Source organism: Alnus glutinosa, chromosome 3, assembly GCF_958979055.1.
Source record: "Alnus glutinosa chromosome 3, dhAlnGlut1.1, whole genome shotgun sequence".
Lineage (NCBI taxonomy): Eukaryota > Viridiplantae > Streptophyta > Magnoliopsida > Fagales > Betulaceae > Alnus > Alnus glutinosa.
Window position 1 is genome coordinate 15962876 of NC_084888.1, and position 12749 is coordinate 15975624.

At 36.8% G+C, this 12749-nt stretch overlaps 1 protein-coding gene across 2 annotated transcripts; it reads right to left on the reverse strand.

Annotated features, from left to right (window-relative positions):
• Positions 1 to 8360: 8360 nt before the first annotated feature.
• Positions 8361 to 8959, reverse strand: LOC133862598 (uncharacterized). Of its 2 annotated transcripts, none has more exons than XM_062298438.1 (2): positions 8860 to 8959; positions 8361 to 8731 (listed from the first exon to the last, which is right to left on the reverse strand). In XM_062298438.1, the coding sequence occupies exons 1-2, from the start codon at positions 8895 to 8897 to the stop codon at positions 8497 to 8499; spliced, it is 273 nt and encodes a 90-aa protein (XP_062154422.1). In that variant the 5' UTR covers positions 8898 to 8959; the 3' UTR covers positions 8361 to 8496. The 2 variants fall into 2 exon arrangements, with proteins under 2 accessions (XP_062154422.1, XP_062154423.1); XM_062298439.1 differs by having other exon boundaries at positions 8361 to 8728; positions 8860 to 8957.
• Between the last annotated feature and the right edge of the window lie 3790 nt (positions 8960 to 12749).

Here is a 12749-nt window from a genome sequence, read left to right on the forward strand (position 1 = left end):
TATGAGTTGTCCTTGCCCCCAGTTAAGAAGCTAAAAACCATTACTCTGAAAGCTTCCAAGAAGAAGGTAGAAGTCTCATCTGGAGATGACATTGAGGATGAAGAAAAAGCTGTGGCCATGCTGGCCAAGAACTTAGGAAAATTAATTAGAAATGAGCTGTTCAAAAAGAATTTTTTTGAAAAAATAAATAAGGTCCTCAAAGAAGCTGAACCTGAGGAAGTCGAGAAGAAAGATCCCAGGGGCCCAAGATATTTTGAATGCTCAGGGTTTGTGCATATCCGGGCTGATTGTGGGAATCTCAAGCAAAGTAAGGGGAAGGCTTATACCGCGACTCTCAGTGATGAGTCCGAAGAAGAGGAAGCTCCTGAGCCAGAGAAATTTCTAGCCTTTGTGGCTCCACATGTTGAAGAAGAAGATTCTTACTCAGAGCATAGTGATGATGGGGAAGAACTCACTGAGGCTTATAAAACTCTCTATGTGGAGTTTGAATAGCTGAGGGAAGGGTGCAAGCAGTACATTCATGATCTGAACAGTTTACAAACTGAAAAGAGTTCATTGCTACGTAAAATATAGGAGCTAGAGGGGAAGCTACTAGAGACACAGCTTTAATTAGAGAGAGTCACTGATGAGAAAGCTGACTCACATGCTATCTATCCAGAAGAGCCCAACCAACAAGACTGGTCTAGGGTATGTAGCTCCTCATTTTGATTCTTCCTCTGCTTCCAGGACTGTCTTTGTTAAGCCTGCAGTCCCAGAGCTTCCCCCCATTGTTGAAGATAAAGGGAAGGACAAAATTAATGGAGATTTTCGGGCACTCAGAAGCCTCCTTCTATTAGAAAATCTCCTATATGCCATCACTGTGGTCTAAGTGGGCATGTCCAACCCCAGTGCTCCCTTCTTAAAGCACAAAAAGCAAAGGTCAAGAAAGAAGTGCCCAGACAAGCAAATTATGGCACAAGACCTCTGGCCCAGCATCAGACTCCAAGGTATCAGGCTCCTTATCATGCTCCATGGAATCAAGCACTGAGGCATCAGGCTCCTCAATATCAAGCCCCTTGGTCTCATGCACCACGGCACAAGGCATCTCAGCATCAGCGGCCTTAGCAACGATTTGTACTTGCCAATCATAGTGACAAATTTAAGACCAAATCCAAGCACTTTAAAAGGCCACAGAAGGTGGACGATGATCAATACTGCAGGGAGCCACCTATTTGGATGCAAAGCATGATGGAGTGGATGGGTCAACAGATGATTTCCTGCCAGCAACCACCCATAGGAAGGCAGACTTGGGTCAGAAAGAAGGAAGACGTTCACCCCATAAGGGGGAATAGACTCACCTAGGTGATGAAGGTACTCATGCCTAGGATTTGGTTCCTAATCCTAAGGCATTAGGTTTGATTGCTTGATTTTTACTTGATATATTCTGTGTTTTTTGTGCAATCTGGGAACCATCTTTTTGCCCCTTATTTCTCTTGAGAGAATATTACAGGTACTATTTGGGGAAGATAGAAAAAGCAGGTCGAGCGACTGTTTTTCTGTATTGGCAACATCAAGCTTACACAGATATGATTGAGAGTTTATGACTATATCTGCCAAGATTTTCCTGTATATGCAAAAATTGGATAGCTTCTTCTCTCATGCAATGAAAATGTACACTATCCAAGACTCCCTTAAAGGTACATCTTTCTTCTCTAACCTTTTGCTTCTGGTACTCTAAACAAGAGAGATGTTTTTGACAAGATCGTCAAATTGACCAAGATGCTAGTTGAACCTAGAACCTAAAAATTCTGGCACTCTCTAGGATGCAGCATGAAAAAGAATCAAGCAGTTACTCTTATGAATTTTGTGCTATGTACATATATTCACGGCTTATGTGTTGAATTAGCAATATACCTTGTCCTTCATGGTGCAAGTAAAATTTTACCTTGTCCTTCATGGTACAAGTAAAACAATTGGGTGCTACATCTTAGGGGGAGTGTATCAGATGAGGGTGGCTAGGCCCTAGTAATTAATAAGGTTTGACTTTTGACTAATCTTTCACTGATTTTCTCTCTTGTCTAGAAAATCTGGTTGCTTTTTGTCATATCAGTGAAAGTCATACCTTTAGGGAAAAGTCTTCATACACACACGCATTGCATGAGTTGAGTAATCTATTGAAATTTTCTATCCACGGGAAAATCTTTGTGCTGATTGAACTCTGAACTCTTTATTATATCTCTGCAGAGTTTTGAGATGCTATGTGATTGCTTTATCAGTTGATTATACATGCGTGTTTTGAAGCTGATATTAGGAAAAATATTTTCTGCACATTTTTCCTCAGTTTTTGTCATTTTCAGTGTGAAGCGTCGGGATGGTACCTCTTTGGGTCCAGACAGGTGTGGCTTAGACAGTCGGACGATAATGTTACATGTACGGATGCGCGCAGCTCCGACGGCAGAACGGTAAGGTTACACGTCCGGACGCACGCGGCCTTTCGCATGTTTTCGAGGCAGCGCGAGTCCGGATGGGTTAATGAGCCGTCCGGACAAGGACCCCACAGATTATAATACGGGTTCTACCCTAGCCGCCGCCGCATATCCTTGACCCCACTTGTTTTTTCTTCTCTTTTTGGCTTTTAGTGCGTGGCTTCTCTAGATTTTTGCATTATCTAGCCCTATTTTGTCCTTTTGTGCTTACATCTCTTCATTCTAGGTATTTTTTTCAAGTTATCTTTATTCTTTTCAGTATTTTGATAACTGCTAGAATATCGATTATTTTGGGGAATATTTTGATATTATCAAGTACATATTTGTGATATCTGCTGTGTTGGGATTATCTATTTTGGTATTATTGTGGACTGTATTGTGATATTTGCTGTTTGTAATTTTTTTGATAAGTCCATCTTACTGCTGTTATAATGCCGGATTTTCTATGTGAACTAACAAGTTTTTCTAGGACTATTATTGGCAAATTTTGTTGGTTACTTTTGTAGACTCATGTCTACCGACGGTCCACAGCAAAAAGTCCGACAGAGGACAGAAGGAGATAGAGCAACCCTTAGAGCTAAAATTATGGACCGACCCGTCATTGCTGAGAGAAATGTAGTTCGGTCAGACATCATGGTGGCTCCTCTGGATAGTATCCACGACATTATCCAGACCTACCATTGGGGCTACCTACACAACTGTGCCTATGTTGTGTTCACCAGGCTTGTCAGATTATTTTATGCCAACCTTGAGGTGGTTCAGGATGATGATGTGCCCTGCCTCCCCATATTCCTATAGGAGTGCCAGATGTGGCGTCCTCGCAAACTGTTCCACCACCTCAATAGGATGCCAGTTATTCTCAAATTTTGGAGTTATTGGCAGCTATACAAGGAGGTGTGAGTTCCATGTAGCAATCCATGTCATCTATGCAGCAATCCATCTCTGCCATGCAGCATGAGGTTCACTCTATTAACCTCTGTGTGGAGCAGAATGATAAGTCTTGAATTATTCGATTCAAGACCCCTTAAATTGCATTTGTTAGACCTAGTTCGTATTGTATATATAACGTTTTCTTGTAGTTTTGTTTTATGTCTTATTTTCAGGTCTTAGTTGAAATCTAATTCAAAACACTTCAATTAGACCTGAAAATACATCAAGAGTACTTTAGTCATTTTCCTGGAAGTTGAAGAATTGGCCAAGGCAGTTCGATCGATCGAAATAAAATTGGATCGATCGAAAGTTAGATCGATCGAAATAAAAGTCGATCGATCGAATTCTCCGTCTTCCAGAAAATCAGATATTTCCAGATCTTTGCATTCTTTATGCAATTCAAATCATAAGTTGGATTTTGTGGACAGAAATGGACGCCGACCAGCTCTGTTTGTGCGGCTAGAATTAACTTTTGATGGTCTTTTGTAAATCCAATTCTCTATATATATGAGATTAGGGATTCAGGTTTAAACGTGCATCTTTTGGGGTTTGTTCAGATTTTCTCAGGTGTATCACTTTAATTTCTCATGTTTTAGTTTACTTTGATGCACGTTTTCTGGGCTTAATTCCAGAGAGCAATTTCTTCTTCTTTTTCCTCTTTGTTCTTCATGTTCTAGCTTAGGTTTTTCTCCCTTTTTGTAATCCGAATTTCCTTAGTTTAATATAGTTGTTTTTAATTCATTTCCTTCTTGTTTCTTTACTGTTTTCCTTTAAATTCATGCTTAAATTAGATTCAATTCATGTTTAGCTAATTTAGTTCTTAGGGTTTGATCAAAATCCAAACCAAAAACCTATGTAGTGTTCTTGAGGTTCTTAGGATTTTCTTTAGATGTTTGATGATTGTTAAAGGCTAGAGGATATCAAAACCCATGCTAAAAGGTTTTGGTATCAAGATTCCAATCTATTTATTCATGAAAAAAGAGTTAAACTTGTCTATGAGTTTTCTTAGACTTCTTGAGTAAAACCAACATTCTTAGAAATAAGAATGATATCTTTTGCAATGGTTCTATATGACTTGATGTATGACTAGCTATTAGAGTCACTTTATAGGGTATGCTAGGGAACACCGATCATTTCATACCTTTGGTAGTATAGAATGTCTTTCCATTATAGTTTAATCTTTACATGGAATAGATCGGTGTGAAACTAGATACCTTATCATTGTGGCCTAGTTAGGGTTTTCGTATATCTTGTATGCTTATTGGGATATGTTTTAGAGTAGTAAGCTAGGGAGCATTAGTCACTCCACACCTTTGGTAGAGTAAATGTTTTTCAATTATAGTGTAATCTTTACGTGGAGTAGATTAATGTAAAACTAGGTGCTTTATAACTACGTCTTAACGAAAGTGTTTTCACGTCGAGATCATCGTAATGGTTGACGCCCATTACGCGCTCATATCAAGCATGTTAGGAAGGTCCATATAGACTTTAAGCATTTCATTGGTGGAGGATTGGATAAGATCAACACCCTAAGTTTTCTCTTAGTTTGTTTTCAATTTCCGCTTTCATTTGCCTTACTTGTTGTAGCTTCAATTGTACAACTCTTGCTTTTATTTTTATCTTTAAGTTAAGTTAAATACGCTCTTTAATTATCCTATTACGCAAAACAACCAATAATCTCTGTGGTTCGATCACCCTTACTATAGTACAATCGATACGTACTATTGCGAGTGGTAAACTTATAAATTTAAAATCCACGTAGCCGCTTGGCGCGCTACCACAGAACCAACAAGATCTCTAGGAGTGCCTCAAGTACCATCATCCGTTCAGCAGTGATGATGAGGATGATGCGCCTATGGCAGACACTACATGACTTTTATGGTGTATTTTTTTTATGTTCGAGTCAATATTTTGAACAATTTGTTAAACATGTGTTAACTTTTGGACTTTATTACTCTGTCTACCCTGGTCCTTCTGAGACCTTCAGGGGGAGTAAATTTTGGTGTGTTTGACTCATATTACTATGTTTTACCCTTTGTCCCTTTGTGACAAAAACGGGGAGTAATTTTTTTTTTTGGACCGGGATTGTATTTTTAACCGGTCAAGTGATTTTTGTCACAGAATGGCCAAAGGGGGAGTTTGTTAGTTTGTAATTGGCTTCATTCTGTTGGACAAAATCACTTCTTTGTAATGATGCTTTTAAATAGGGATTCCGCTATTCAGAGTGCTTCCAGAAGATTCTGCACAGTCTACAAGTCAGAAAAATCGAATCCCTTGCAGCCGTCCAGATGACATGATATACCGTCCAGACGCCAAATTGTTCAAAGCATCATCCGTATTCCCGTCCGGACGCGCTCATCTATAAGGCAAGCCATGCATTCAAAATTCAGACGTCCGGACATCAGCCTTCATGGTCCGGACGCGCGAGCTATTTATATGGAAATTGTGTGCATCAAATCAACCGTCCAGATGACCATTCCCTTTGGTCCAGAAGCGCGAACCCTCAATATGAAAATTGAGTGCAGTTGAAGTGTGACTGTCCGAGCGACAGGGCAACACTGTCCAGACGAGGCTCAAATCAAGAAAGAATTTCAGCGAAATTTTGGAAAGCCGATCGTATAGTTGTCCGTCCGGACGCCCTATGACTACCGTTCGGATGGTACCTAGGTTTTATCAAGCCAGACGCTCAGTTGAACCTGCAGCCTATAAATAGACATCCCTAGGCTTGAGAACGGCAAGCATTCGGCATTGAATTCCTTAGTGCTTAGAGAGTTATATTGTAAGGTTATTGTACTGAGTTAGTCTCTTTGAAGCCATTGTTGTGTGTGCTGTTGTTGCGCTGATCTGAAGTCTATCTAAGGGGTTGGCTCTAAGGTAAAGGATTCCATTGAAAACCCCTTTAAGTAGGAGACCTGGTTGGGAGGCATTCGTGTTGGGTTACATGTTAGAGTGCAAGGTACGACCACTGTATCAGGGGTATGTGAGTGCTACTACTTTGTAACTAGTCTTGTCTTCTAAATAGTGGATATCCTGGTTTTTCTCTTATTGAGTTTCCACTTCGTTAACAAAATTCTTGTATTGTTTTAATTCCACATTGATATTATTTTGTTAACACTTTGTGCACGCACACACTTGTTTATATTAGAAGTCAATTTAATTTTTCAAAAAAGATCCACTGCTTATTGTGCTATAAATTTGTTCTTAAACTTGTCCCTAAAAAAACTGTCAGTGACCAAATCATTGTGGAAATACACAGTCACTAAATGAATAAGTAAAAGAAAAATGCTGCATCTGAGGGGAAATGTATCAGATGAGGAGGGTTAGGCCATAGTAAATAAGGTTTGACTTTTGACTGATTTATCATTGATTTTCTGTCTTGTTTAGAAAATTCAGTTGCTTTCATACCTTATTGAGAAAGTCTTCACGCATATGCACATTGCATGAGTTAAGTAATCTGTTTAAAATTTCTATCTACAGGGAAATTTGTGCTAATTGAACTCTTAACTCTCAATTATGTCATAGACACGTCACTAATTGCTTTTTTGTTTTTGTTTTTACTGTTGTTGTTGTTGTTGTTGTTGTTGTTGTTGTTGTTTTAGTGTGTTAACCATTTTTAGGCGGTTTATGAAACTACTATACTCTTTCGTTGTGGTCACTTGGTGCTCTGGATGATTGATGGTATGTAAGAGGTTGTTCTTTAATGCCCACGCTCAAGAAACAACAAAGAGCAAGTCTTATACAAGGGGTAAAATGGTCCAAAATAAAATAAAAAATAACCATTTTACCCCTCCTAAATGCACTAACGGGCTCCTTAATGCACTAACTGCCTAACAATTTGATGATGCGGATGAAAATCAGCCTTCAGATAATGCACTTGTAAAAAATAAAAAATAAAAAGAAGAAGAAGAAAAATTTAGTATTGATTTTTACTATCACATCATTCAATCTGTATTGTAGTTGTATAACAGTATACTAAATAGCAAAATAACATATACAAATGTATTCTTGTGGTGAGAAATGCTCTTTAGAGTTTGTTTGGGTTTACAATTTTTTTAAAAAAAAATGCCTTTTAAAATAGCGATTTTAAAATTGCAGTTTGGCCTTTAAAATTGTGTGTTTTCAAAAAACGCTCCATTGCTTGCCATTTGAAACGCAAATTTTTGTATTTTTAAATCGCAATGCTAAATGTACCCTTAATAGATAATTATTATATAACGGAAATGATGCAACAGTGAAAATAATAATTATAATTTAAAAATTAATTTTCACCGTCACAACTTCTATTAAATAACATTAGTAATATTGCAATGATTTTTGAAATAATGGGTTCACTAATTTGATGCTCGAACACACTGAATCAAACTGTCAAATCACGGTGAACGGAACGAACGAAATTTATAGGCCCGTGATCTTTCGTTTTGTGTTGGGTTGATTTTGGTGGGAGAATAACATGGGTTGAGGGTGGTGTCTCTCAGGAACAAACAAAATCACAAATCGAGGATCAATTCAGGGGCGGTCCTACATTGGGGCTAGGGGGGGCAAGCCCCAAAATTTTCCCCAAAATTTTTTTTTTTTTCATAAAAAAAAATATTAAAATTAAAATTTTACCCCCTAATTTTTTTAATTTTTTTAGTTTTGCCCCCTCAAAATTTTTTTTCTTTCGATTTGACCCCTCCATTTTTACCAGCCTATGTCCGCCACTGGATCAATTGGTGGGGTGGTGGGGGCATGCCACTACAGCTTGCTTCATCTCCTGCCCTCTTGAGTGAAGTTTATTGGGATTGTTGTGCAAATCTCGAATAAACTACTTAGCAGTCCCTGCTTTCTATTTTTATTTTTTGGATCTAAAGTCCGATCCAACACGTTACATTATGGTAAGTTCAAAAAACAAGGGGTTGCAGCAATTTGTAAACAAAGAAATTTAACAGAAGAGATTAAAAATAATAATAATAATAATAATAATAATTAATTTGCAAAACTAAATTTATTAAATGGCCGTTGTAACTATATCCAAGGAGCAAAAGAGAGAATAAAACGTGAAATATGTTTTAGGAACAGATTTAGATTCAAACGCGTATTATTGGGACATAGAAACTGGCTTTTAGGCTTTAGGTTTTTTATTTTGTGGAAGAAGCTTCTCCCTCAGCTCTGCAACATCGATCTGACCAAAGTGACTCTCCGGAATCCAGTTGCCACTCTTTGGATCTCTCATCCAAAAGATCTCCTCCGGCTGGTCGGTGGCCACCGTACTGCTAGACTGATCAGCTGCCTTCCTCAGCGCTGTTACTACTGGCTGCACTCTTGCATTCTCCACTGCCGATGAGTATGATCGCCTACTGCATGTATTACAAAATGAAGCAAATAAAAATAAAAAATAAAAAAAGTCATAAAAAACCTTAGATCTATACAACGTGAAGATCAAGATGATATGATTAAAAGACATAAGAGAAAGACAAGCACGAACCTGAGAAGGAGAATGGAGTTGATGGAAACCTTAGGCATGGTCAAAAGAGAAAAGATGATGTAGATGGATGGAGAAAATGGAGGTACAAAAAAGGTAGGGTTTTCTTTTGTTTTCTACTTGAAGAGTTTTTGTAGGGGAGGAGGGGTTTTATATAGGCAAACAGTTGTAACTTAAAAGTATTAGAATCTCTGCGACTCCCGGATAAGTTTATTGTTCTGGAATTTTTGAATTTCCATAACGTGCGGGAATTTTCCTCGCACTACTAATTCAACCACGTGGCTTTCTTTTAATTTCATCTAGAATAATTAGAATATCGGTTTTTTTTTTTTAATAACCAAGTTTACTTACCAAAAAATTAAACAAAGGATTATGGGATAGAGATATTATATGTTTATAACTTTTTTTAAAATTAATCATCGGATATGTATGACCTACTTATAAAAAAACATATCTAATAATTAATTTTAAAAAAAGATTATTGGAGTTGTATAAAAATTGTGTCAAAAATTATACAATAATTATTTTTCTATCGGATAATTAATGAATAAAAATATATTTTTATCGTTGAGCAAACTATACTCTTTTGTTTTGAGAGAGAGAATTTGCTACCTTTTGACCTCTCCATATCGGTCTAGCTTGCCTGCACTTTCAAATAAAGCCTGACAGGATTTATTCCCCCGGATGGTGTATGGCATGTTCATGTTGACTACGTACTCTTGCTTTTCTATTTCTATTCACTTGATTACATCACATGCATTGCATCAGCAAGCTTACGCAGAGGTGGATGTTTCCGTGTAAATTGAGACTTGGAGAATAGATAAGGAAAAAGAATGACATAAAAATTAGAAAAAAATGCGTGATCTGAAAATCTGGTTTTTAAAAATGCATTGAAGAGTTTGGTGAAATTGCAGCTTGACTTTTAAAACTGTATGTTTTCTAAAAAAATCTTCTTGCTTATGATTTAAAAACATAATTTTTTTTTTGCGTTTTTAAATCGTATTTTTTTTTAAAAAAAATGCAATTTCAAACAATTCATTTTTTACGATTTATATTAAAATCATACTTTTTATCGACAAAATCGCAATACTAAATGCACTCTTAGCAAAAATTGTCTATGATCGATCTATCGGTGAGAAGGAACCGATTGGCTGGTCTGAGTCAAGAGCAAAACCATACCAATTGGTAGACAGTCAAGCTGATTAAACTGGTTGGTGCAAGTACACTGCAGATTGCAGAGAAAAGTACTTCGATCAATCGGTGGAGCGCGAAGCCAAGTCAAATAAAATCGAAATCCTTAGTGATCGGTCAGTTTTAGCACCAAATCTATCAGCTAGTGATAGACTACATGCCTAGATAAGTCAAAAGAATTGCAGAAGCTGGAGCGGGCTTATGTAAGGCTCCTTATGGAACCTTAGTTACCATTTGGCCATCTAGAGAGAGAGAGAGAGAAAAGAGAATTATTTTCTTGGTTTCTTTGAAAGTTCAAGGCATCAAGAGGTAATCTTTCGAATCTAGCTTGTATTTTCGTTCCCAAGGCATTGTTATTTCGTTGGGTTGGATGCAAGATGCTAGTGTGTGAATGTATATCTGTTGATATGGGGGTAGAAATCAAAGAGTTTAGGTTTTTGTTTAAAAACCTTACCTTTATGGTGGGTTATGTTTTAAACGAATTAGATGAGACCAAAGTTGAGCCTTAGGCTCTATTTCTTGTAAATTTAGAGAAAAAATATATATAAACCCCTCAAATTATCACTTCATTGTTAATGTCCCCCACTCAAACTACCAATTGTGTCAATGTCCCCATAATGACAAAAATACCTTTCATAAAATTATTAAATTAAAATAAAAATAAAAAAAATTATTAAATAACGTAACAAATAAAAAATTGTACAAAAAATAAAAATAAAAATAATAAAACTGGTTTATTTTTGGTAGTTTTTTTTTTTTTTTAAAAAAAATGTTTTTATAATTTTCAGTTATTTTTTCGTTTGTTTTTTTTAGAAAAAAAAAAAAAAAAAAAAAAAAAAAGCTTTCTTTTTCGTTTGTTAATTTAATAAAAAACTAGTTTTTTTTTGGTTTTTGTTTTTTAAAAAAATAAATCGTTCTTTTTCGTTTTTTTTTTTTTTTTTAATTTTCACTTTTCATTTTTTTTCCTTTTTTTTGTTGGTAGTTTTTGTAGTTTTTTATTTTTTAGTTTTAGTTTTTTATTTTTTTCCCCGAATTTATGAGGACATTTTTGTCTTATTCAAAAAATGTTATGCTCATTTTTGTCTCTTTGTTGGTTTTAGGGGGAACATTGATACAACTGGTAATTTGGGGGACATTGACAATTAAGTGGTAGTTTGAGAGGGATATAAGTATTTTTCCCTAAATTTAGACGATTTGGAGCTTTTGGTTGATGAAAAATGGTGAGAATGTAAAGTTGAAAAATGCATATATGCTTAGGTTGTAAAAAGTGTAACGCCCCGAAATTAATTAAGTGGTAATTTACTTGGAGTGTCACCATAACATCTCTAGGCTTATTTAATAAGTAAATAACCCAAAGAGTTACATAGACCCCTCAATCGATTACAGAACAATGCAGCAAAAGATACATCGAGATAAGATAGCCAGACAATTTTTTTTTTTAATATTTTTTTTTTCAATGAGATAGCCACAAAACTATGTACACATCACATGAAATAATAACCAATGCAAGATATTAAAAACATCATAACATAACTTAACGATTAAAGGATAACATTAGTTTGTGATTGACTGGATTCTGTTTGACAAAATCACTTTCATGTAATGTTGCTACATAATCAGGGATGCCGTATATTTTAAAGTCTTCATTTCATAAATGTACTCCAAGAAGTTCAAAGAAGATTCTGTGCAGATTCCTAGTCAGAAAAGTCGAATCCCAAGCTTCCGTCCGGACAACCCATACATGCGTCCAGACCCCCATCAGTGTCTAAAAGATTCGAATTGTTCAAGCTTGCATCTATTCGGACGTCTCAGCAACGCGTCCGGATGCTCTTCAGAGTTTAGCGTTCAAGTACATCCGTCCGGACGGCGTGGCAATATCGTCTAGAGGCTAGTCAGTGTTTGACAAGTAAAAGGATTTCCTTCACAGGCACATATATGGGAAGATAGCTGCATACGTCCGGACGTCAGGTCTACACCGTCCGGACGCTATCCTTGATAAGGCAAGACATGGAGAAGAATTGCAACCATCCGGACTTTAAGGCTACACCGTCTGGACGCTAGCCCTTCTTATGAAAATTACGTGCAGCAGAAGTGCAACCGTCTGGACGTTAAGGCAACACCGTCCAGACACAGCCCTGATATGGTATTGCGTGAAGAGCATTATGAAAAGCCAGTTGCACAGTTGTCCATCCGGACGCTTTCAGCTACCGTCCAAACCCCGCCTAGAGAAATCCATTGCAGACTTGATTTAGGTTTGCTGAGCCAATAAATAGAGGCCTCTAGGCATGTATTATTTACAGAATTCGGTATTGAATTCTTCATAGCTTAGAGAGTATATTTTAAGGAGAAATTGTGAAGATCTGCTAGCTCTCAAGCCATTGCTGTTATGTGTTGTTGCTGTACTCGTTATTGAAGTCTATCTTAGGATGGAGCCCTAAGGTAAAAGAATCTATAGAAGACACCTTCAAGTAGGAGACTTGGTTGTGAGACGTTCACATTGGGTTACGTGTCAGAGTGCTATGATCGCTACATCAGGTATGTGAGTGTTACTATCTATGTACTAGCTTTTCCTTCTGATAGTGGATTTCCTGAGTTTGGTTAACTCGGAGTGGTTTTTCTCTTCATTGATTTTTCACTTTGTTAACAAAATATTCATGTTCGTTAAATTCCGCATTTACAATATTTTGTTACACATTCTGCAC